Consider the following 24,448-nt stretch of genomic DNA (forward strand, 5'->3'; position numbering starts at 1 on the left):
AAGAGCAAAGGCCAGCTTTGGCTTATCTTTGTTATCTCCAGTGCCTTGCACAATGCCTGACACATAGTACGTGCTCAATAAATATTTGTGGCATGAGTAACAATACTTACTTGTGTCTGCTTAGTTCAATTCTAAGCAGGCAAGAACTTTTGCAATGTGTTGTGATTGTTTTCCTGTAAACGGCACAGGGAGGCACTCTGACTCTGTGACCTCCTCAATGGGTTCTACAGTACAACTGAGACAGAATAAATGTCTGACTGCTCTGTTTTGACTGGTGACAAGAGTTGCAAGCTGATTAATACATTTAAAGTGGTGATCAATTTGTCTTATTCATATCCTCTTATCCTGATTGTAATGAGTAGATCTTTTAACATAATGAAAACTGCATATTTCACTCAAATTCACAGTTTTGCATTCCAGAGGAGTTGAAATGCTGTTCTTTATTTAATGTTAAAATGAAGTATAAGCTCTTGTCTTGGGAGGCCAGGAAAGGTGACAAGCTGTCTCTCCTCTTGAAGGCCAAATGTGTGGAATCAACTGAAACCTTTGAATTTGACTATGAAAATAGATTTCAGAACTGTGAAATGGGAAGGCACATCTATCTCTTGCCTGGTTTATGGGTACATCGGCCCTGAGTGGAGACCATCTAGTTTTGGCTTGAATACTCTCTGATGATAGAGGGCTCACCACTGCTCATTTTATTTTTCAAAGCCTCCAAGTGAAAAAATAATTCTTATATTGGTTCAGCATTGACCCCCCTGTTGTTTCCATTTGTTTCTGTTTCTGTGGACTTACCTGCTTCTCTTCCTTCTTCTCACCCTCCCTCCTTTTTTTTTTCCTTTTTAAACTTCTTATAGTTTTCCCTTAAAATGTCTAATATCATAATAACCTCTTATACTTTGCAAAAGCTTCGAACTTTACTTGTGCTTTTCACATAGCTTTGCAGTGGTTTTCTGTTGATTCTGTGGCATTGCTGCTTCTCTTGGAACAGCCTCTAAGAGTGGCCTCTCTGATCCACACACCTTTCTCCCTCACTCACTGCCATATATCTAGCACCCAGAACCTTGCCTGACACACAGTGAGCTCTCAGTCAATGGTCCTTCAATGAATGAATGAATGAATACATAAATTCATGGTGGTGCCTAGAAAGCATTTTATTGACTGTGACCCTGAAACCCTGTCCATGGTTGCTTGGTATCCCTCCACTAAACAGTCAGCATCACACAGGGGCAACATGGAAATGGAGACAAGTATATTCCCACTGTCTTCTATGGTTGAACCTGTGTCAGAAAAGCTCAGGAGTTTTGAGGAGGCTGTGATTTTGCCAGGGGACCAAAGAAGTAGGGGAAATCTGAAAACAGAGGAAAAGAACAGCAGGTGCACAGAGAGGAGTGGAGATGAGAAGCAGAGAAGGTGCAGAGGGCTTAGCAGCCCTGGCTTCCAGGGGTGCCTGAGGCCTAGCGCTGTCCCTGTCAGGGCTCTAGAAGATGACCTGGCCTCCTTCCCCAAATTCCCCTTTATTGCTCAAGCCAACTCAGAATAGTTTATTTACTTGCAACCAGGCATGCCCAACTAAATACAGGTAGACACGAAGACGTCTGCTTCTTAGCCTTAGAAAGGAGGCTCTGAAGGGTAAGAAACTCTCCCAAGGCCACAGGAACAGGAGTGGCAGAATCAGGTCCACAGCCAGTTTTCCAATTGAATCGTAACCCGATGCCCTCCCACTGTGCTTTGTTCTATGCAGTCACTGAAGCGCGTCCCTGGCCCTGGCTTGTGCTCTGCCCCTGCGTCTTGCTTCTAACAAAAGAAAGAGTCACTTCTGGAGCAGCCAGATGTAGCAGAGCAGTGGGAACCCAAACCAAGAGGAATTCACTCTCCATAAATTATACTTTAATAGATGTCAATTATTAATTCCTAAATAAATATTTGTTAATATTCAAAAGAGTTTGCCTACCAAGAAAAACTCAGGCTACACAGAATAATTAGTGCTTCTTACTGTGCGATGGATGCAGCCCATAATGATTTTTTTTCCTGTTCTGCATCTTTATTTTTTCTGAAGTGTGAATGCCTGAGTGTGCTGGGTTTCCTGCGGGGGTTGGCTGGCCCTCCTCTGAGCAGTCTTGGTTTGAGGTATGTGCACAGAAAGGATGCAAGGAGCTGAATGTTTCCACAGAAGCTGCCATACTGGCCAGTGGTTCCTTCTCTTTCTTCTTTGTAAAGGGAGATTTTAAGAAGAACTGAAGCTGAAACATGTCTAATGCGAGAAAGTTGTAGATTTAGCCAAAAATTGGCATGTGGGGAAGCCATTCAATTGAAAAAAAATCTCATGTCATGTATCACAGTTTTGAGCACTGTGCTTAGGGCTGGGTCAGCAGGCAAGGGTGGGAGTGGCCACAGAACAGAATAGACGTGTCTCCAGGGTTCAAGGAGTATGCAAGACTAATAGGAGAGAGTATCGTGCTAAGTTCTTTGCTCAGGGGAGAATGAAATTAGTCCACAAAAAGTTCAACAAAATGCCAGGGGTGGCTTGGAGAAGCTAGAAAACACATTAAACTGGGGACAAGGGAAAGGAGTGATTCATGAAAGGAAGTCAAATTTGAGTCAGAGCTTGAAGAATGGATACATTTTGATGGGACAAAGATGGCTTTGGCATTTGAGTTTTGAGCAGGCATTCATTTGTATTTTCATCCATTTAAGATACATTTATTTGGTGCAACTGGTAGGTGCCAGCCAGCCTGGTCTAGATGCTGGAGATTTACTTTTTAATTCAAAAAATCCTGTGTCTGTGAACTTAGAGTTTACAGTTCAGTGATATATATTAATAACAATGACACATATAATGTTACCTAATAATTTCACATAGAATATAAAAAATAATTGCAATGCAGTGAGACATGGATCTAATAGAATGACCACCTCCACTGGTGACATCAGAGAATTCTTCAAGTGGTGGAGACGCTTGATATAAATCCCAAAGGAGTCATTTATCCAATTACTCATTCACAGCAAATATTTACTGAGTACCTACACATACCAGACACACTTTGTGTATCCGGATAGTACGATAAACAAAACAAAGTCTTTTTCTCATGGTGTTTATATCCTAAAAGTTTAGCAAATGAGGGGAGGGAAAGCCATTCCTCTCAGAGAGAGTAGAACATGCAAGTCATAGAACCGTGATGTCCTGGGGTGAAGCTACAGTTAAAGTTGCACAAGGAAGGGGGTTGTCAGGAGGTGAGACTGGAGAAGGAATTAGGGGCCACATTTCAAAGGACCTTACAACTGGGCTAAACATTTAGAATTTTATCTACAGCTGATAAAAAAGGTTTGGTTAAAACAAAGTTCGAAGAAAGTGATGTTGAAGGCTCTGTGGAAGCTGGATTGGAGGAATATGAGGCTGGGGGCATAGACACCAGTTAGGAAGTGATTGCAATAGCCCAAAACACTCATGACAAGGGCCTGGATCAGTGTGGGGATAGAGCAAGGACGTGTTTAAATTGGAAGAATGGCTCTTAACTTTGTGTGTCTATGTGTGTGTCCAAGCTTTTTGAGAATAAAATGGAAGCTTCTGCACCCAGGAAAATGCTCATACTCGCCTACACATATTATCTTGCAAGCAACTTCAAAGGGCATGAATTCCAGATTAAGAATCCCTGAGTTATAGGAAATAGTTGGGGTGAGTGGGGGTCAGGACGTGTACACATAAAATAAGAGGCTACAGCAATGGTTTGGACATGAATCCAGTGCTATTCTAGTTCCCCTTTCAGAATCCACCTTCTTGGGTCCTTTTAACTGTCCACATCCCATGACTTGGGTGGCTCCTGGTCGACAGAAACTTTCAGCTACCCATGAACTTGCCTGTCCCTCATTCCTTCTAGACCAAGCTTGTGCCTGTCTCCGTCACTCAGATGCCCACCAGAGTCAGAGGCCAAGGAGACAAGTTCCTTCTGGTCTTTTCAGTCCTGGGGGAAAGTTAGAGTATTCCTCAGTGGTGTCAGTACCTCATGGTCCAGATCAAAGAGCACCTCCTTATAAGATGCCAGAGCACTAGAGGTGGGAGGACCCTCAGACATCAACAAATCTCGTTCCCTCATTGCACACATGAGAAAGTTAAGGGACAGAGAGGGGAAGAAATTTTTCCAGAGCCACGCAGAGTAAATGGGTGAGCTGGAACTAGAGCTCTCACCTGCTAATACAATGTCTTCTGCCCCTCACAGAAGGTAATGGCTCCCTTCATTCTTCTAGAAAAGCAGCATGTGCCTTATTAATGGTACTGATTGCAGCCATGACCTGAACCCATATCAGTAGATAGCAAGCTCTGTCTATGAGTGTGTCCACACTCAAGAGTATTGAATGCAAACCATGACAGAGGAGAGATTGGATGCCTTTAGGTGCTCACCAGTTTTCTCTGCCTACATCACCATTCCATGTAGGGAAAACAGCAGCCCATGCATTTATTTTTCCTGGGCTCCCAGATGCCTTTGCAGTACCACAAGGATGATGATACCCAATTCCCAGGGGTGTTGCATACACGAAAGGGGAAGAACACGTGAACAGACTCCCACTGCCCTCTCAGAAAACACTCTTTTCTGCTTTTCTTCTTGGTACTTCTTCCCACAGTCACCTTAAACAGTGCTGTGGGAAGAGCTGGGGCTGGGGAAGGTCAAGTTAGTGGTCAGAGAAGAAGGCAGAGGCTGAGTTTTGCCTTTGTTGTGGCCTAGGGCTGCATCATTTTCCATATATTCTATCTCCACATAAACCCACACAGATGCCTTTACAGGGTCATTCAGAACTGAAGTCAGAAAGAGCAGTAAGCACAAGAAGATAGAACTGGGATGTCCCTGGCAGATGCCACAGGGATGGCAAGGCCCAAGCAGGCTGGCTGGGCCTGGACTTATCAGGGAACACAGAGAAAATCATGTTTTTGCCAGACTGAGTGAACAACTTGTAGTCACTGAGAGCCCTGGCCCTCACCAAGAGTTTTCCCAGGTTCATGGGTAGCCATGCTGGTGGGCAGGGACAAGAACTGGAACCTTCTTCCAGAGAAGTACAAATGCTGTCTACAGATGGGCAGGATCCAGAGAGGTGGGATCTGCATCCAAATCATAGGAAGTTGTGACTTCTGGGTGTCCCACATGGTCCCAGTTACTTTGAGTCTGGATCATGGACCTGCACAGTGAGAGCTTGGGAGAGACACTGTTCAGGAGTCAGGTGGTGGCTTCTCACACAATGGCTGTGTGCATTGGGGAGAGTTAGACTCTCAAAGCCTCTGTTTCCCTAGTTTCTCCATCCACTGGATATGAACAATAATAGGTTCCACCTTGATGTTGGACTGAGGAGTAAGTGAGATTAAGGAGAGCCTGTATTAGTGAGCAATCAAAAAGTCCACGACAAAAATTGGAGGGCAGGAGGGTAGACCCTCCTGAAGCCACCTGCTGTTGTCTTTGCCTGAACAATTGCCTGCATTCTTCTGCAGCCTTCTTCTTTTTTTAAGTAAACTTTTTAAGAAAGGAAAATATACATATAGAAAAGTGTGCAAATCATAAGTTATAGTTTGATGAGTTTTCTAAAGTGAACACACCCATAAAACTGGCTCTCAGACCAAGAAAATGCCCCTCATGGGACTTTTAGGGCCATACCTATTCCCCTTCCTCACTCCTAGCATCATGGATTAGTACTGTTTGCTCTTGGAAATTTACATAAATGGGATCATACAATATATATCCTTTTGTGTTTGGCTTCTTTCAATTAACGTTGTGTTTGTGAGATCCAGCCAAGTTGTTATATGGAGTTGTAATTTCTTTATTTTCATTGCATGTACTATTCTATTATAGGAACAAACCACAATTTATTTATGCATTTTATGGTTGACGGCCTTTTGGGTAGTGTCCAGCTTTTGACTATTATAAATAGTGCTGCTAGACCGTTCTTATACATGACTTTTGATGAGCATATGTATGTTTTTCTGTTGGCTATAGATTAAATTGAATCAAATTAAGTTGACATTTTTGTAGATCAAAAAGTCAAACACTGACAACTTAATATGGCTCAATCTAATACTTTGGAGTAAAAATGTTGGGCCATTAGGCATGTATAACATATGCAACTTTCATAGATACTGACAGTTTCCCAAAGTGATTGTAACAATGGACACTCCTACCAGTAGTGTGTAAGAGTTTCAATTTCTACAGTCTTTGAAACAAGGGGTATTCAGGTTCCTCTGCAGAGTCTTATGTACCCACTTCCTCTGTTCCGAAGGGTCATTTTGCAGCATGAATTTGCAGTATTCTCTGCATTTGCTTTCCCCTTGGGAAGGTCTTTTTGACAGTTCTAATCCTAACTGAGCCATGTTTTAGTGTATGAAGAATGTGGTTCCACATAGAACACGTGTAATGCTGGCAGAAGGAATAAAACTGTGAGAACAAAGAACAAAGCTCATTCCCCTACAGTGATAACCTTGAAGCACCTGAGTTTGAATGGTATTAAGAAGGGTGACTTCTCCTTATACCAAGGGTTTTCAATCTGTCCCCAGACAGGCTATGGAAAGTAAGAGGACAGGAGCTAAGCCTCTTCTCTCTTGCCCAGATCCGAGGAAGCTAGATATTTCCAGGGTGTTGGTGTTGATCAGAATCCATCTGCCAAATGGAGGCAGAATGGGAGGCTCTTTCTCCTTGGGTCTGGCATGGCTGCTCTATCCATTAGTTACAGTAGACTGAGTGCCTAGGGCTGCAAACATTTAGGGGGCCTACAAAAATGTTTTAATTCTCTTAAAAATCAGAGAATTTTAGGACATTGTAGGTCAAAGAAAATGCTTAAATTTATAATATTAGTATTTTCTTCTTTAGATTAATGTAGTCATAAAATATAATTTGTTTATTTACTTATGTAAATGGAAGAAAGAACCCATGAAAATAAGAGTACCTAGTACCCACTAAGGTCATACCGTGACCCTGGGGCCTAAGCCACCTGCAGAGTGGATAATTCGAATTCATGGCACTTTCTGAGTTTAGTTCCCCTTCAGAATATCTTTTTGATAGTTCTATCCCTGTTTCAGCCATGACTCGAGGTATAAAGAATCCTGTCTACATTTGAACCAGAGAGTAAAAGGAGAACACTAGGAAGTTCTTCATTTCACCTCGTTCCCAAAAGTAGGGTAAAGTCTAAGGGTTCCTTAGACCTCCCTTCGGAGTCAGTGTGAAATCTGAATCTTTAGACAACATAGACATAACTCCCTTGGGGTGCAGGGCAAGGGGTCTGCTGAGGACAGGATTGTGTTCTCTAGCTCCCAAGAAGATCCCAATATGGGTATCTGGACCCTGGTCATGGCTAGACCTCAAGCCTGCTTTAGTTCCTGTTTGTTTACTCCTTTGTTCTTCCTCCTCCCGATATGCACATACCCAGAGTCTAATTTAGGGGCTGGAGACTGAGACATCAAGATCTTATTTCTTCCAAACATGTCTCTGTTGGGCTGGCCTTCAAGGAACTATCGAATGATGAATAGCTGTTTGCTAGCTGGAGGAATTTAGAAAGGACAAGCTATTTAAAGCTCTGTGAAGAGCAAACAGGTTGGGAATATATGTTTTATTAAATGGGGGGGGGGAAGAATAATTTTGCAAAATGCTAATGATGTAAAATATGAACAGCATGAATCTGATTGATTTTATTTACATCTTTATGTTTGAATTAGAGAGAGAAATGGACAAGGAAAGAAGATAAAAGCAGATGGTCGGATGCAGAATCAAGAAGAGAGGGTTCTACCAGTAGCTGTGCCACAAATTTGCTCCATGACCCATAAAAAAGCACCCAGCCTCTCAGAATCTCAGTTCCTGTATCTGCAAAAGTAATGACTAGATTATCCTGAAGGTCTTTTTTAGCCTTCAAATTTTAACACACAGTAGGGGCTCCATCAGTAACTGCTGAGGTAGTGAGGGAATGCAGGATCGTGACCAGATCAATATTACACACGTGTGAAATCCAGCAACAGAGATGGTGAGCTCATCAACAATAGCAAGGAGGCTGGGAGGCAGAGCCCATCTGTAGACAGCATTTGTACTGCCATAAAAATAGCATAACAAGATTATATTGAAATATCCCACTATTTAACTTAATAATTTAAATGTTTGCCTAATGAGGTGGACTTGATTGGATTAGGGCATTCACAATTAATTTTGATAGATCACTTTACACATTAGAGGTGCATTCTTCTGAACCAGGAGGTGGAACGGAAGTGCAAAATGTTTACGTTCAAACGAGCATGTGATTTTGCAGAAAACATTAATCCCAGATCATGCACACTAAGTCAATTTCAGAAATGGCTTCTAGATATATTATTAGAAATTGCTCTTCAAATATAAAAAGCTTGTAATAGAGTTCTGTCCATTTTTCCTTTGGCTGATGGAAGTTGTTTTATAAATATGCCTATGATAGGATGTTTTCTTCATCCAAGCCTTTTGGTACTAATTGCAACTTTTTAAACACTGTAAGTAGTAGCTGTCATGAACACTTTGAATCCTATTACAAATATGTATTTCTGAACAATTTCACATTTAGGGGTGCATTCTTTCAACTATTTTTTGCTACTTTTTCCCCCTGTTTTTTAAAAAAGAGTTTGAATTGGAAACTGTGGATCCCCCTTTTTTGTTAAGGAAATAACTTTATTATGCAATACAAAAATGGCATCAGCCCCCTCCTACATTCTCTCAAAAATTAAACATCCAGGAGTGTTCACATCTGCCCCAGGAGTCAGGAATGAGCAGAGGCTAATGGCCTCTGGAAAGGTAAATTGGAATCAGGCCATAAAATCCATCCCAGAGTTCCAGGAAAAACACATTCCTCGATGCCATTGCTGTCAGATCAAAACTGCATCTCTGTTTTCTATCAGAAAATTATCTCATGTAGAGTGTCCATGGGCAAGGTGCTTCTTGAAGAATTCTTTGGGTCTCAAGCTACCCTTCTGAAAGATGGAGCTAAATCACCCACATCTCAAACCTGAGAAATGGAGGTCCTACATGTGGCAATGTTTAGTGAGAGAGCATGCAGTCATAAAAGCACTGGTTTGGGACCGAGTGACCATAGCTCAAATCCTGACTTTGCTCTTATTAGCTGGTTAACTTGGAGAAGGCACTAACCCTTTCTGAGACTCAAACTCATCATTTAGTAAATGGGGACAATCACACCTGATGGCGAGTGTTGTGAGAATCGAATGCTACATCCCCTAATGCATGATAGCAGCTCTACAAGTCTTAATTCCTGCCACCCCACACTCAGTCTCCTTCTCTGGTAGGGAAGCAGTCCAAAATTCAAGGCACCATTGCCATCTTGGTTTCCGCAAGTGCTCCTGACAAGTCTATGACACTTAGGACATGGGGGCCCTCTTCTTCCTGGTCTTGGGAAACATGAGGTCTGCTCTGAAGGCTCCAAGCCACCTTTGTTAGCAGAAGCACCTGAATCTTCCTCCCTTCTCCTCCTCTGAGGTCCGAGCTCTATAATGAGACTTCACTAAACTCACCCAATGTGAGGTTTCAGTGACCTTCATAATGAAATCCAAGTACTTTGCAAGGTGCTCCGATTTGAATACATCCCCCAAAAGTTCGTGTGTTGGAACCTTAATTCTTAATGCAGCAGTGCTGCAATGTGGGGCCTTTAGATGGTCATTGGGTCATGAGGGTGGAGCCCTCCTGAATGGATTCTTGCCATTACCATGGGAGTGAAGTACAGATTGCTGTAAAAAGGGAGCTCTGGAGCATCGCGATGTCTTCCGCACCTGCTTGCTTTGCCCGTCTGCCTTTCCGCAATGGGATGACGCAGCAGCTTTCCACAGTTCAGTTACCCGTGGTAAACTGCGGTCCGAAAATATTAAATGGAAAATTCCAGAGATAAATAATTCACAAGTTTTAAATTGCATGCCGTTCTGAGCAGCATGATGAAATCTTGGCCCTGCCCAGGTCATGAACCATCCTTTGTGCAGTGCATACCCTACCTGCCCGACAGTCACTTAGTAGCCCTCTGGGTTATCAGACCGACTGTCACAGTGCTTGTGTTGAAATAACCCTTGTTTTACTTACAGTGCAATGCAATAAGATATTTTGAGAAAGAGTGATGACATTCACCTAATTTTTATTATATTGTTATAATTGTTCTATTTTATTATTAGTTGTTGCTAAACTCTTACTGTGTCTAATATATAAATTAAACTTTATCATAGGGATATGTATAGGAAAAATGTCTTTTATACAGGGTTTCGTACTATCCATGGATTCAGGCATTCTTGACGGAGAAGGGAGCACTACTGCATTCTGAACGCATGAACTCTCTCCAACCCGGGTGCTTTGCTTATTTTTGCTGAGGGCTCACTCATCCTGGGATGCCCTTTCCTCTATTCTGCAACTAGGAAAGTTCTTATATTTCAATATCTAGCTCAAATGCCTCCTCCTCCCTTGTGGGTATAGCCACCATGGCTTTTTCTGGTCCTCTTTGAGTTTGTAATGTGTCCTGACACAGATATTATTCTGATATTAAGGCATTACAGGCTCCCTCAGAAAACCTCCATGCCTTTCCATCTCTGTGTCCCTGGGATCCTCAGAAACCAGGCTGATTATAAAGCTCTTAAAATCCTCCCAAGAATCCTACTGAGTTAGGCACTATTATTGAAGAAATCAAGGTTCAGAGACACTAAGTAGCTTGTCTATAGTCACACAGCCAGTGGGTATAGAACAAGGATTTGAACCTTGAGAACGTCACCTCCAAGTCTGTGCTCTTTCCACTGCTCTATAAGCCTCTCCATGATCTCCTTAAATCTTCCACCAACCCAGAAGGCAGGCAGGAAAGGCCTCTTTATAGAAGAGGGAACGGAGGCTGATGGAAATGGTCACTTCCGAAGGCTTCCTGACTCATTCTGGGAACTGACTAAAGTTCTGGGTTTCTGATTCCAAAACTGGGCCCCTGCACAGCCGCAGGCTCCTGTCAGTGACCTGCTGAGTCACCCGCTCCAGAAAGCCACCTGCAGCAGGGTAGGTGGAGCCTGGGCTATGGCAATGCCTGACAAATTCATGTGCCTCTCAGGGCCCTTCTAAGCCCCCTCACCACAGAGGTGACAAGTAAATGACAAGGGGCATCTCTGCTCCCAAGGGATTCCAGTCACGCGAACTCCGCCAATTAAGGCTGGAACGATGTCATCTCCTGAAATAGCATTTTAATGAGTGATGGTTCTGGGATAAATTGTTATCTTGTGATCCCTCATTAGAGAGCTTAATTAGATCCATCATAAAACATATTGATCAATGGCACTGAGCAGGTCCACAGGACATTCACCGACTGCTGGAACATTCCTGCTCACCCTTTGGCAGAGCCTGGTGGGACAAGTCCCTAGGTCCTGAGAGCTGCTTGGGTGCAAGTTCTTTTTGAGTACCTGGGCACCATTATCCTGGTTCTTTCCTTCCTCCCTTATTTTCTTTCACAAATATTTATTTTAGCACCGTCCATGTGCCAGGCACTGTGCTGGCTGCTTATGCTTTAACTTAGTTTATCCTCATGAATATCTGTTATTTCCTTATTCTGAAAATGGTGAAACAAAGGCTTGAAGCCCCAAGCTGTCAACTGGGTGTAGCCCCAACAAACTGAGTTATATTTCAGGTAACTTCTGGGGAGTGGCTAATGCAAGATGGATAAAAGTAAAACTGAAGGGAAGAGTAGACTTGATTAAACTCCTAGTCCCTGCAGAGACTCTCTGCTGGGCAGTATATATATGTCACATTTAACCTTCATATCAATGGTGAGAATTTTCATCTTCATTTTATAGTTAAGAGAACCGAGTCTCAGAAATGTTACTTGCTCAAAGTAATACAGCCAGTGAATATCAGAGCTGGAATTAGAACATGGCTCTAGGAACCTCAAATCCAGACAGGTGTGGGTTCAAACTCCAGTGCTATTATAGATGCGCTATATAATTGTGTAATTTCTCAAGTTACATAAACCTTCTGAATATCAAACTCTGCATCTATAATACTGAGGGTAATAACTGGACCCATCTCATACAGTTTTTTTGAGGATTCAATGAAATAATGCCTGTCAAGCGTTTAAATAGTATCTGACCCACCCTAAGTGTTCAGTAAAGATTTTTCACTGAACATCCCAGTTGTTTCCCCTTGGAAAGAAGTGACCTGTTTCCTTATCTATAAAGTGAGTGTAGTAACCCTTGCCCTGAAACAATTCATAGGAGAGCACTTTAAAAAAGGTAAAGTATTCAAACTGGTTGGTCACCTTCTGTATACCTGTGTGCTGGCAAAAACTGGAGTCAGCATCTATTTTATTGAAGTGTGTGTGTGTGTGTGTGTGTTTTTTTTTTTTAATCTCAGCTTACTGCAAACTCTGCTTCCTGGGCTCAAGCCATCCTCCCACCTCAGCCTCCCGAGTAGCTGGGACCACAGGCACACGCCACCAAATCTGACTAATCTTTTGTATTTTTGGTAGAGATGGAGTTTCACCATGTTGCCCAGGCTGTTCTTAAACTCCTGAGCTCAAGCAATGCACCTGCCTCAGCTTCCCAAAGTGCTGGAATAACAGGCATGAGCCACTGCACCCAGCCTGAAAGAATTTTAAATTATTATTTTTATTATTAAAATAATGCACTAGCACAATGGTGGTGGGGATGGGAAGATGGATCAAGAGAAAAAGGTGGGGGTGGGTAATAAAATCAGAATATTGAGACTTCAGTGGAAGGTTGAGGTTACTTTGGTGGCCCAGGAAGTGGCCTGGGGAGTCTAACCAATGGGGCATGACTGCATTGATTCAAGGATCTGGGCTCCACAGGGCGTGTGTGCAGTGGTGGTATGTGCACATATCTGCACTGTGCATGTGTGTGTGTGTGTGTATGTGTGTTGAACATAATGCACATAGGATTGTAGAACTTTTCTATACAAAAGAAAGGACTCTGGAGACTCATCCATGGGTTGTGCAAGCAGGTGTTTGTGTGTGTGTGTGTGTTTCTCCTTTTGTGTATTGAGGCCGGTTTCCATGAGACGGTGACTTTTTTCACCTGTGTACACTTGGAGTTTTTTTCCTTTTTTATTATAGTAAATGTAGCTTGAAAGCTGGGGATAGCATAGCTTTTCCCTGAACACAGATCACATCACATAATTTTTCTTTCAGAGAAAAGTGCTGCAAAATAACCTGCAGATGGTGAGTCTCTTTCTCTTTCTGTCCTGCTCTTGCGTGCTCTCTCTGTCTGTCTGACTTTGTTTTTCTCCGTCTGTCTCCATGTCTCTCTGTATCTCTGTCTCTGAGGCCCTATTTAGAGCTTAAAATGCTTTCATATTTTAACACTTGGCATGTAAAATGCCCCTGTATTACACAACATAGCATGCATTCAGGTTTGTAATTAGATCGTTGTTTCATCCCAAGTTCCACACATAATGATGCTGGACCTTGTTCCTTATTCCCTAGTACTACCTGCAAATACTGCCAGGTCTGGGTATCCTGCCCTAACCCCTTTCCCAGTTTTGTTTTTACCAACTCCCAATGACAATCCTGCAACCTCACTGCTCCCTGCTCCCTTGCTGATCCTCTCCTGCAGCCTTCGCGATGGGTTCAGTGTTCCTCAGCGGCGGCTCAGAGCAGCCCCTACCTCCTCTCCCTCTCTCTCTCTCTCTCTCCCTCTCTCTCTCTCTCTCTCTCTGGCATAGCCTGAACAATCGCTTCACTCTGTTAGCAAGGCCATCAGAATTTCTGAACACAGTCACAAAATTTACATCCCTCCAACTGCCCCGATATAAACACTACCCAGAGGAAAGGGAGGAAAGGTCTCTTTTCTCTAAAAGAAGAAGATGCAATTTAAAAAAAAAAAAAAAAAAAAGAAAGCGGGGAGGAATCAATATTCATTTTTAACCAATCTGGACATGTGTTAGAGAATATTGCTGAGAACAATTAGGGATGTATGAGTGAGAGGTTTATTTCTCACTTGCTTGTCAGGTCAGAAGACAATCTGTTTATTTTCCTGCTACAATTTTATTCGATAAACTGAAAGGATGGGAGCTAGGAAAAAGGGTATGAACAGGATGTGTGCTATCAATTTGTCAAATAAATAATCGTGCTTGGAAACAACAGATTTTATTAATTAGACAGGATGGTGTATTATTACCATTAAAGTGTTATATTGCATTAATTTTTATATTTTACTCGGCTACTAATTACTGTAAAAGATTTCGGGAATGAAGCAAAATAAAATCATGCCGCATTATACATAATGTAAAGATAGCGTGAATTAATTTGTCGGCCGCTCCCCGCCTGCCTCTAGGAGACGAAGAGGCATGGAAGGGCCTCCGCTGCTCGGCTTGCCGGCCGCTCCAGAGCTCCGCACCAGCGATGCTCCCGCCTTGTCGCAGGAGGCAGCTGTGAAGACCTGAGGTTCAAGACCTGGCTCAGCGGCGAACTTGCTTGGTACCCTTTGGCAAATCACTTCTCTGAGGCCTCGGTTTCCTCTTCTGTAAATGTAAACATCCCTTCTTTTTTTTTTTTTTTTTTTTTTTTTTTTGCCTTACGGGGTGGTTGTAAAGATCTAACGAATTCCCGAGAGTAAAAATGCTTTCAAATGTCAGAGGTGGGGAGACGGGTTGAGATCTAGTACAGTAAGAAGAGGCAGACAGAGGTGGGGGGCATCCAGTGTTCAGACCCTGCAGGGGCAGCTCTGGTCAGACTTAATGGTCAGAGACTGCCAGAGTCGGGGGCCCGGATAGTTAGGGCTTGGGGAGGGAATTAGGGCTCTCCAAGGCCATCCAGCGGTCGTCTTAGTCACCCCCTCACTGGACAGTGCCTGGGAGTGGGGGCCCATGGCCACACCCTGGCTGAGCCGAGTTCCTCACTGTAAATGCAGACTAGAATACACCTCCGTTGCCCCAGGTGCTCACACCAGGGAATCCCTCACTGGGTATTGGCACAGTGGAAAAAAGCACGATTCTCGTCAGACAGGACCTGGTTTTAATCCCTGCACAGCCACGAAAGAGCCATGTGGCCACAGCCAAGTCCCTTAACCTCTCTGAAGGGCAGTTTCTTCTTCAGTTTAAAAAAAAAAAAAAAAAAAACTTGTTTGCTCAGGAATAAAATTCCCACGCTGGGCACAAGTTCTGGCTAAGGAGGCGGCGGCTGGGCCCTCACGAGGGTGCCAGGGTCCCCAGGGCTCCCCATGACAGCATAGCCGCATGAGGACTAGGAGCCCCAGCAGAGCCCTCCCCGTCCAGCTCCATCCAGGCGCTGCCTCCCGGGTCCTCGCTGACCTCCGCTCGGGCAGAAGCCACCAAGTCCCAGGGCGGCCCCCAAGCCCCACCCCGGGGGCGCGGTTCTCCCTCGCTCGGCGGCCGAAGCCCAGCCACGTTTTTCTCCAGGCTGGGTCTCCGCAGCCAGGGCCGGACGAGGGCCATTTCTCACGACCCACTGCCACCTACTGTCCGCAGCGGAGAACTGCAGACCGAGCGCGGCAGGCCTCTGGGAAGCTGCCACCGGGAGGGGCCAGAGCCCCAGGCGGCGCTCAGGCCCCTTGGCCTGGAGCCCCAGTTCCCAATGTGTTAGGGATACGTGTTGCAGCCCTGTGGGAACAACTCAGCTGGCCACCTGAAGCCCTGATGCTCTGGCTTGCACTGTTACTGGGGTAACTGGACCCCTGGGGACACAGGAGCACTAGGGCAAGGGCCTCCCTCCCCATTCGGCTATAGTCCGCTTTAGAGGCCTGAAAATCCTGCCCCTGGATTTGGAGGGCTGTCTCTGGCTGCTTGAACTGGACCTGATGTAGGGCTTCCAGAGACAATTGTCCCTGTTTCCAGTTTCCAGATTAGAACTTCGTCCGTCCTGCAAGTCTGACCTGAGTCTGAACTGGGCCTGCCTTCAGCTTTCTCCCTATTCTCTGGATGCCTTATGTGACCCTCTCTTGGGGCATGGATCAGGCAGCCCTGCATAAAAGCATGGTCCCAAATCTTGACTTCTCCACTCACAAGCTGGCTGATCTGAGGTAAGTGACTCAGCCTTCTTGTGCCTAGTTTTCCTCATCTTTAAACCAGCAATATCAATAGTAACTTCCATATAGGGTTGTCATGAGGATAAAATGAGTGGATACACACACACACACACACACACACACACACACACACACACAGGAATTAGAACCTGGCACACAGTAAATGCCTTATACGTACATAGTAGTGCATTATCCAAGCATTAGGGATTATCTATGTCAGTGTTATCTGTGTGCCTGTCGCAAGACTTCCATTTGATTGTGAGCTCCGTAAGTGCAGAAATCATCTCTGATTCAGCCATGAATCCTCAGCTACTTGCACACAGAAGTTTGCAGTACCAGTTATCCATGCATTCATTTATTCATTTAATAAATATTTATTCTACTAAGTGCCAAGCACTCTGTCCTGGGTTTACAAATATTAAGAAAGACAAAGACCCTTCCCTCATGGAGCTTATGTTGTTTGGAGAAGACAGAAAGAGAGCAAACAAGTAAGTTGATAAAATGGGTACATCTTGTAAAAAGTGCTAGGAAGAGAACAGCCAGACTCTTTGGAAGAGGGTGATGGAAGAGGAGCGTGGAAGAGAGCTTTTGGATGGTCAGGGAAGGCATTGCTTCTAAAGGCCTCTAAAGAGGTGATAATTAAGCTGAAATTTAAATGAAAAGGAAGAAGCTGGTGGATGCCTGGGGTATAGGCAAAAGATGGACTGCAAAGGAGGAAACTTCCTAAGGTGATGGAAATGTAACAGTGGTTACCTAAGTATATTTATATAGTTGTCAAAACTCATCAAACTGAACCCTGAAAAAGAGTGAATTTTATTCATAAAAATTATGCTTCAGGATGGGCACAGTGGCTCATGCCTATAATCCCAGCACTTTGGGCCGACGTGGGTGGATCACCTGATGTCAGGCGTTCAAGACCAGCCTGATTAACATGGTGAAACTTAGTCTGTACTGAAAATACAAAAAGTAGCCAGGCCTGGTGGTGTGCGCCTGTAATCCCAGCTACTTGGGAGACTGAGGCAGGAGAATCGCTTGAACCCGACAGGCAGAGGTTACAGTGAGCTGAGATCATGCCATTACACTCCAGCCTGGGCAATAAGAGTGAAACTCCATCTCAAAAATAATAATAATAATGCCTCAATAAAGCTGATTTAAAAATAAAAGATGGTAGCCACGTAAAAAATCAAGGAAGAACATTCCAGACATTGCAAAGAAGAGCTGATGCTTAGCCTCTGAAGCAGGGAAAATCTTTTTGCATCCTGGGAAGGCCTGTGTGGATGAAGGAAGCATGGTAAAGAAGAGGGAAGGTAGCAAGAGATGAGGCAAAACCATGACATGCTGGACCTGGTGAGGTTAGGATTTTATTCTGTGTGAACAGAAAAAGCCCTTGATTTGCTATCAAAAGTCCTAAACCCTGGTCTGGACTTTCTAGCTGTGTTGTCTTGGATGAATAATTGAACTATTGTGAACATTTTTTAAATGTGTAAAATAGGAGTACAAATGATATGCAGGGATCCCATCAAAGGGGGCTGCAGCCAGGGCTGACTGTGAAGGCAGGCTGACTGACACCTGACACCTGGGGATATACACACATACTTTTATTGGGCACTCAAAAGATTGCTCATTGAATTAAAATAGTACATGCCTGTATGGAGCAGAGACCTATGACCTTTCAAATAGCAGTTGGTGAGTGGTGGGGTGGAAGAATGGGAATTATTCCCATAATTAGGGCATTAACTAATTAGGGCATTGAGTCCTTCAGTGCGTCCTCACCTACCCAATACTGTTTTTCTCTCTTATAGGCAGTTCTTCTTTTCCTTGGTCTCATAGCATGTGTCACAGTTTATTATTATGCATTTAAATTCTGTACATCTTTGTTCAGTGTCTGACTTTCTGTGGACTGCAAGTTCCATGAGGACCAGGACTGTGTCTGTTCTCTAAACCACTGTACCCCAGTATCTAACACTGCCATTGGTACATAGGAGGCACTCAGTAAATACTAATTGAATGAATGAATGAATGAATAGAACCATTTATCCAAAGACAATTAACTATCCACAGGGCCCTTTCTGGTTCTTCCCAAATAATCCACCTTCTTCCCGTTACCCACTGGAAGCTCATCGCTTAAGCCTTCCTTTTTGGGTTTTCTCCATCATCCTCATTCTAAATTCAGCACTGACCAACCCCACGGAGTTTCTTTCTATTTTAATAAACATCTACACAAAATTAAGGAGATAAAGACTGGTGGTTGCGTTTGATTTCACACTGGTTTTGGCCTTGGATATTGTAAACTACCTTCACTTTAATTTGGTTTTCTGAAGTAGATAGGGTTGAATCGACTATAATGCCCATTTTCCACATGAGGAGCCACACAGTTGACGAGATGGATTGACGCATCCCATGGCATCACTAGGGAGTGGCAGGGACACAGATAAACCCCGGGTCCCATGGCTCTAAATTCCATGATCCTTTTCCCTCCAGGTTCCTCTGCTTGATGGTTCTATGTGCAATACATTTCTCCCTTCATACCTTAGGCACTGATGGTGCATGACAAACCGTGGTGGTGGTTCTCCACTGAGAAAAGATGATAAAGTCTCTCAGAAGCAATACTGTTCTTACCGTAAGTATCTAATCCACTTCCAGTGGCCATCAGAGCAAATGGAGGACATTATAACACGATTACATGCATAGATCCCAAGTAAGGCCTCTAGAGCCAGATCTGCCAGGTTTGCATATTGGCCTTGCCACCTTCCAGCCCTCCAACCTTGGGTGATTTACTTCAGGTCTCTGTGCTACAGGCTCCTCATCCTAAATTGGAGATAAGAATAGTGACTACCATATAGGGTTTCTGGGTGAATTAAATGAGTTAATACATGTAAAATGCTTGGAAAAGTGCTTATCCAATAGAAAGTGGCCAGTTGATGTTGTCCTTCCTTCCTTCCCTCCCTCTCTTCATCCCTCCCTCCTTTCCTCCCTCCCTTCCTCTCCTTCCTTCCTCTCTTCCTTCCTTCTACCTTCCTTCCCTCCTCCCTCCCTCCTACCTTCCTTCCCTCCTTCCTTCCTTCTCTCCCTTCTTCCTTCCTTCCCTCCTTCCTTCCTTCCCTCCTTCCTTCCTTTCTTCCTTCTCTTTCTGTATTTCTCTCTCCACTTCTTTCTCTGTTACTTTTTTGTTCTTCTCTTTTCTTTTTTCTCTCTTGCTCTATATTATTCTTCCTAAATTCCTGTCTCTTCTCTGAATGTAACTTCACAATAGTGCATTGATAAATATTTGCTGAACCAATACATAAATGAGTAAAGAAAAAGGAAAGGGAAGGAGGGAGCTGATGCCTGGCACAAGATGTGAAGAAGTGAGGATAGAACAAAACAAGATAATCTTGTGTTTTTATATGTTTGTTTTTATCTTAATGTATGAGCTATAACAGGTAAGACACTCTCATCCTGTTTTACCATGGGAAAGTCAACCAACCTCTCTGCGCCTCCATTTCTGCATCTGTATGGGAGCAGCATTGAACTAAATAGTCCTTATGTTTTCTGTCTCTGAGTCTACAATTCCATCTATATGAAATGTGATGTTAACTTTTCCTAGCATTTGAAATGAGATGGGGAGGGGATGAAATAAGCCAAATGTACATTTCCAAATGAAACCTGTTTCACCTGTGGCACCCATACAAGACTTCGCAGGTGAGTACTTGCTTTGATCTCACCCTGGTGTTGACTTCTATCTCCTACTCTGCCTCTTAATAGCAATGGGACTTTGAGCAAGGCACTCAACATCTCCAAGCTTCCCTTTCCTCATCTTATTTTGAGACTAAATGAGATAATGCATTGTAAGATGCTTAGCACAGTGATCAACATGTAGTAAATGTTCATTAAATTACCACTGATGTACGTTGTTAAAGTGTATATATGACCTCAAGCCTTGACAAAACCCATTCTAAGGCCAAATGATGAGTTTCCTATTAGCTGGTATTTTGGGCATTTTATGATTAAGCATTCATTGAAAATCCACTATCTGTTAGAAATTGAACCTCATGATAGCATAGGGAAGTCAAGGTTCAAAGGATTACATGCATTTTTTCAGGTCCCAATATATTTCTCATACTTTGCTATATTATGCCCTTTAGTCCTGCTAACAACCCTGTAGGTAGGTTTTGTTGGGGTTGCAGGAATGAATTGAACTCAGGAAGTTGCAGAAGTAGAGCCTGCAGGGAGCAGGTGTGATGGGAATTCACAGGACTCAACCTGGACCACACCCAGCTCCTTCCCCTCTGTAAGCCACAGTTAGCAAATATCCTGATTACACAGTGCCAAGGATGGGAGCGCTGTTGAGACTCTCATCAACCCTGCAGAGTGGGAAAAAATATGAGTACCTCCCTCATGAATTCTCAGTCCTTTCTTCTGGCTTCCTGTCCCTTCCCTTCTTTGACTTCTTCCACGCAAGGCTTGGGCATAAATAATGTACCTGAGCATGAATAAACACTGTGACTGGCTTCCCTCTCCCAGGGGATGTATTGCTTTTGCAGCTGGATCTCTCATATCTTCTGGACCCAAACTCCAAGCCTCCACATTCTTACTTAATTAGAATCCAAAGGCCTTAACCCAGCACGTGGGCTCTTCCCCAGCCTCCCTCCCTCTCTCCCTCCCACCTGAGTCAACTTGGCTGTGGTTGTCTTCTCTGATTCCAGCCCAAAGACCCTGGTCTATTCGACCCCTCCTCATACTCCCCATCTCCAGGATTCTACTGATGCTGCTTGCTGCTTCTGCTGGAATACTTCACATACCCAAATACTGCCTCTACTTTAGGTCTCAGTTCAGAGATCACCTCCTCCAAGAAGGCCTCTGCGATTTTACAGCTGGAAATAGTTTTTCTCTCAGAGAAATCATTACAGCAGTGGTTCACAACTTTGAATATGAATTTTTGCACATGAATCAGCCCAGATATTTTGTTAAAATGCAGATTCACAGAGAGTAGGTCGAGGATGGGGTCTGAGATTCTGCATTTCCGACTTGCCCACCCGTGATGTTTGCTGATGCTTCTGGTCTGTGAATTACCCATTGAGTAGCAAGTCATTGACCAATCTGGCTGTGTATCAGAATCACTTGACAAGCTTATTGAAACTGTGGATCCTGGGGCCAGAGGTTGATCCAGGTTTTGTGGGGCCTGAATTTATTCCATCTAGAGAGTCCTTTTAAAAGTATATATATAAAGTTATGAATAAGAAATTGCCACCTATTGTCCCAGCTGCTTGGGAAACTGAGATGGGAGGATCACTTGAACCTGGGAGGTAGAGGTTGCAGTGAGCTGAGATCGCGCCACCGCCCTCCAGGCTGGGCAAGAGAGCAAGAGCCTGTCTAAAAAAAAAAAGGAATTGCTGGATCTTCTCCCAAGTCCCTGGAAGGAGCTGTGCAAGTGAAGGGTCTTGACGTATAAACTTCACTAGCTGCAAGGTAAATCCATTTTTGCCTGGGGCCCACACAACAGCAGAATCTTGGAAGGCAGGAACTATATGTGTGTTTTGTTTTTAGAATTTCTCCAGGTTATTCATAGTGACCAATCCTAGACCTACCCCCACGCCCCCTCTAGGAATAGAGCACTTGAACTCCTGTCCATCCACTTACCTCCTTCTATTCCTTCCATCTCCAAAGCGGCTGTGCCAGGCACTGGGATAGACCCCACAGAAACAAGGATCAAGGACAGGCAGGCTCCTGCCCTCAGCAAGCTCATGGTCTACTGGAAAACTGGTCACAGCTTCACAAAATGAACTCCTGTCAGCTGTTCGTCCAAGTGCTGCAGGGATCAGAGGAGAGAACAAAACTCAGTCCTGATAAAAAGACAAGACTGGGAGGTCTCCCAGAGGGGCTGACATCGAGCGAGCTCTTACCAAATTACTGGGGCTTCTCCAAGCAGAGGGAACACTCTGTGCAAAGGCAGGGAGGCCTGAGAGAATATGTTCTCTTCAAGAACTAGCCAATCAAATCCATGTGTGGCAGAAGAGCAGGGCATATTTTGGGGGTTGGGGGAAGGCGGCAGGGCTGTGAGAAATGGGTATGGAGAGGTGTCTAGGCTTTCAGGAGTTGGGGCTCTTTGGGAGTGGATGGTGGGCAGTGGATGGTTTTCGGGCAGGGGACTAGCATGATCAGGTCTTTTTTTTACACGTGCATGATTACTTTCAACTTCCAACAATAACTAGTTCTTTCCATGACATCACATTATTAGATCCAGAGACCTTTATTTCTTTTTTAAAAACATCTTTAGTTCTTTAATGACTATTTCTTTTAAAGTAATTGTTGAATGTCAGATAGCCTGCAAAGTATTTTGATCTTATTTATTCCTCCTACAAACTCTGGGAGGCATAACGGATGATGTCTATTTAACAGATATATGAACTGAGGACAGGAAAGTTTAAGGGACTTGCCCAAGGTAACAGAAATAGAAAATCTGAAAAGTCTTAAGACCCATAGACGAGCGTGGTGCCAGGCACACAGCAAGGACCAAAAATGTTTGGTGAATTAAGAGATGAATGCTGAGGTTAAAGAGCTTCACTTGTTAAGGCAATTTAGGGAAGCACATGCCAGTAAATTTGAGGGATGTGAGGCCTCCTTTCTGTTTCCCTGGAAATCCCAGGTTCTTGCTCCTGGGGGAGAAAAATTCTTCCTAATATCCATGCGTGTGCCCTCCCACCATTCCCTTCCAGAAGCTGTCTCCCTCATGCACTCTGCCTCAGTCAGAGAAAAGATACAGCAGAAGCACAGACTGTGGAACATAGTGAAGAAAGTTGTTTTGGTGATTTTATGTGATTGGGTGGCAGGTGGATTTTAATAGGTCTTTTCGAAACCATTGCATTCAATACAATTCAATTCCATTATTCCAATTAGGACAAATGAACTTGACTTTAAAAATATTTAGTGAGTGCCTAATATTGCTACTGGCAAGTGATAGTGAGTGAGAATCCCCAGGATGCTGGAGGCCTCTGGAAACAGGAGTTGAACTTGAATAGATCCTTGATTTTAGTTTTCCCTCTGGAATACATTTTAATCTATAGCAAAATGTGGCTCCTCGTTCATGGCTGGGACCTTCAGTCATTTCCTCCAGTGAGTTCAGCCTCATTTCCCTGCTCTCCTTGCCAAAAACGATGATGGTCATGACGTTTCATAAGGCATGTGACAGTATTTTCTGGACTTGACAATAGTACAGGAGAAAAGAAAAGTTAGATCATTATAATTCTTCTCCTACAGAAGTTCAGAGAAGTTCAAAAACCTGCACAGTTAGGAAGTTGTGGCACTGGGGCCAGAACCCGATTTTCTAATGCCTGGTGGGGACAATTTCAATATGACATTATTGCTAGGTCACCAATCTGGCAGTTAATTAACATCTTTGTGATGATATGTTCACATGTTATTCTCTCATCTGCTCACACTTGTCAGTTTTTTCTTTCCAAATAAGCTGTAAACAAGTTATAGGAAGGAAGCTATGATTTCACTCCTATTCTCTTATATGCCAAACACTGTGAGGTATTATTATGGGGGGTACTAGGGTTACAATTACGAACAAAATAAACATACTTCCTGTCCTCTGATGTTGTATCATCTAACTGAATAACATTTTATGACTTTTTGAATTTTTACTATGTCTTAAGTATTGCGTTCTCCACTTTACAGATGAGTGCATTGAGATCCAGAAAGTAACCAGGAACTTGTCTAGAAGGGGAGAGCTGGGATTCCCACAGATTCCTGGATTTCTGCTTCCCAGAAGCTGGCCCAGGGCTGAGCCAACACAGTATGCTATGGCAGTTTAAACACATGGCTTTTGAAGTCAGACAGATTCAAATCTCAGCCCAGCTAATTACTTGTGTGATCTTAGACAGGATATTTCCCTTTAAACCTCAGTTTCTACATCTGTAAAGTAGGGGTCATGACAACCGGCTCCCAGTTATTTTGTTACATGGGTCAGTTAAAAATATGAAGAATGTGAGACTCTTAAATGAATACCTGGTGCAGTGCAAGGGCTCAATAAACAGTAGCTATTCTCGCTGTTACTATTAATCATTGGCAGACACAGCACCACTCTGCCTGCAGTTATGTGCATGGTGCTTTAACAGTTTCTTTTTCCCCTGAGTTGTTGAGAGTAAAATACTCTGTCCTCCCCACTTCAGCTCCCCACATTCCAGAAACAGAGACCACTTACACAAGCAGCAACAGGGTCCATTTCTGTGACCAGTGGAGCCAATGGCCCGCTCGTTGGAAACACCAGCAAGCAAAGTGTCAGGACTCAGAAGCCGCCAACAGGCTTCAGGACCCTGCCAAGCCCTCGTGCCCACTCGAGCAGCCAGGGGGAGGGGGCGACTATGGCATAAACACACGTTTGCTTTCATTTGGCTTAGCTGACTGTGTGTTTTGTTAAACAAATTTAGGTTTGGAAAAGATTATTTTTGGTACACTGCTGCATAA

At 43.7% G+C, this 24,448-nt stretch overlaps 1 protein-coding gene across 1 annotated transcript in view; it reads right to left on the reverse strand.

Moving 5' to 3' along the window:
• LOC119624488 (uncharacterized) overlaps positions 1-24,448 on the reverse strand; it is an 81,171-nt gene that overhangs the window by 39,910 nt on the left and 16,813 nt on the right. Inside the window, exon 2 of the mRNA XM_037999647.2 lies at positions 21,620-21,788. Coding sequence (XP_037855575.1) covers positions 21,620-21,725 — 106 coding nt within the window. The 5' untranslated portion in view covers positions 21,726-21,788. The remainder of the gene's footprint in view (positions 1-21,619; positions 21,789-24,448) is intronic.

The sequence above is a fragment of the Chlorocebus sabaeus genome, chromosome 1 (assembly GCF_047675955.1).
Source record: "Chlorocebus sabaeus isolate Y175 chromosome 1, mChlSab1.0.hap1, whole genome shotgun sequence".
NCBI lineage: Eukaryota > Metazoa > Chordata > Mammalia > Primates > Cercopithecidae > Chlorocebus > Chlorocebus sabaeus.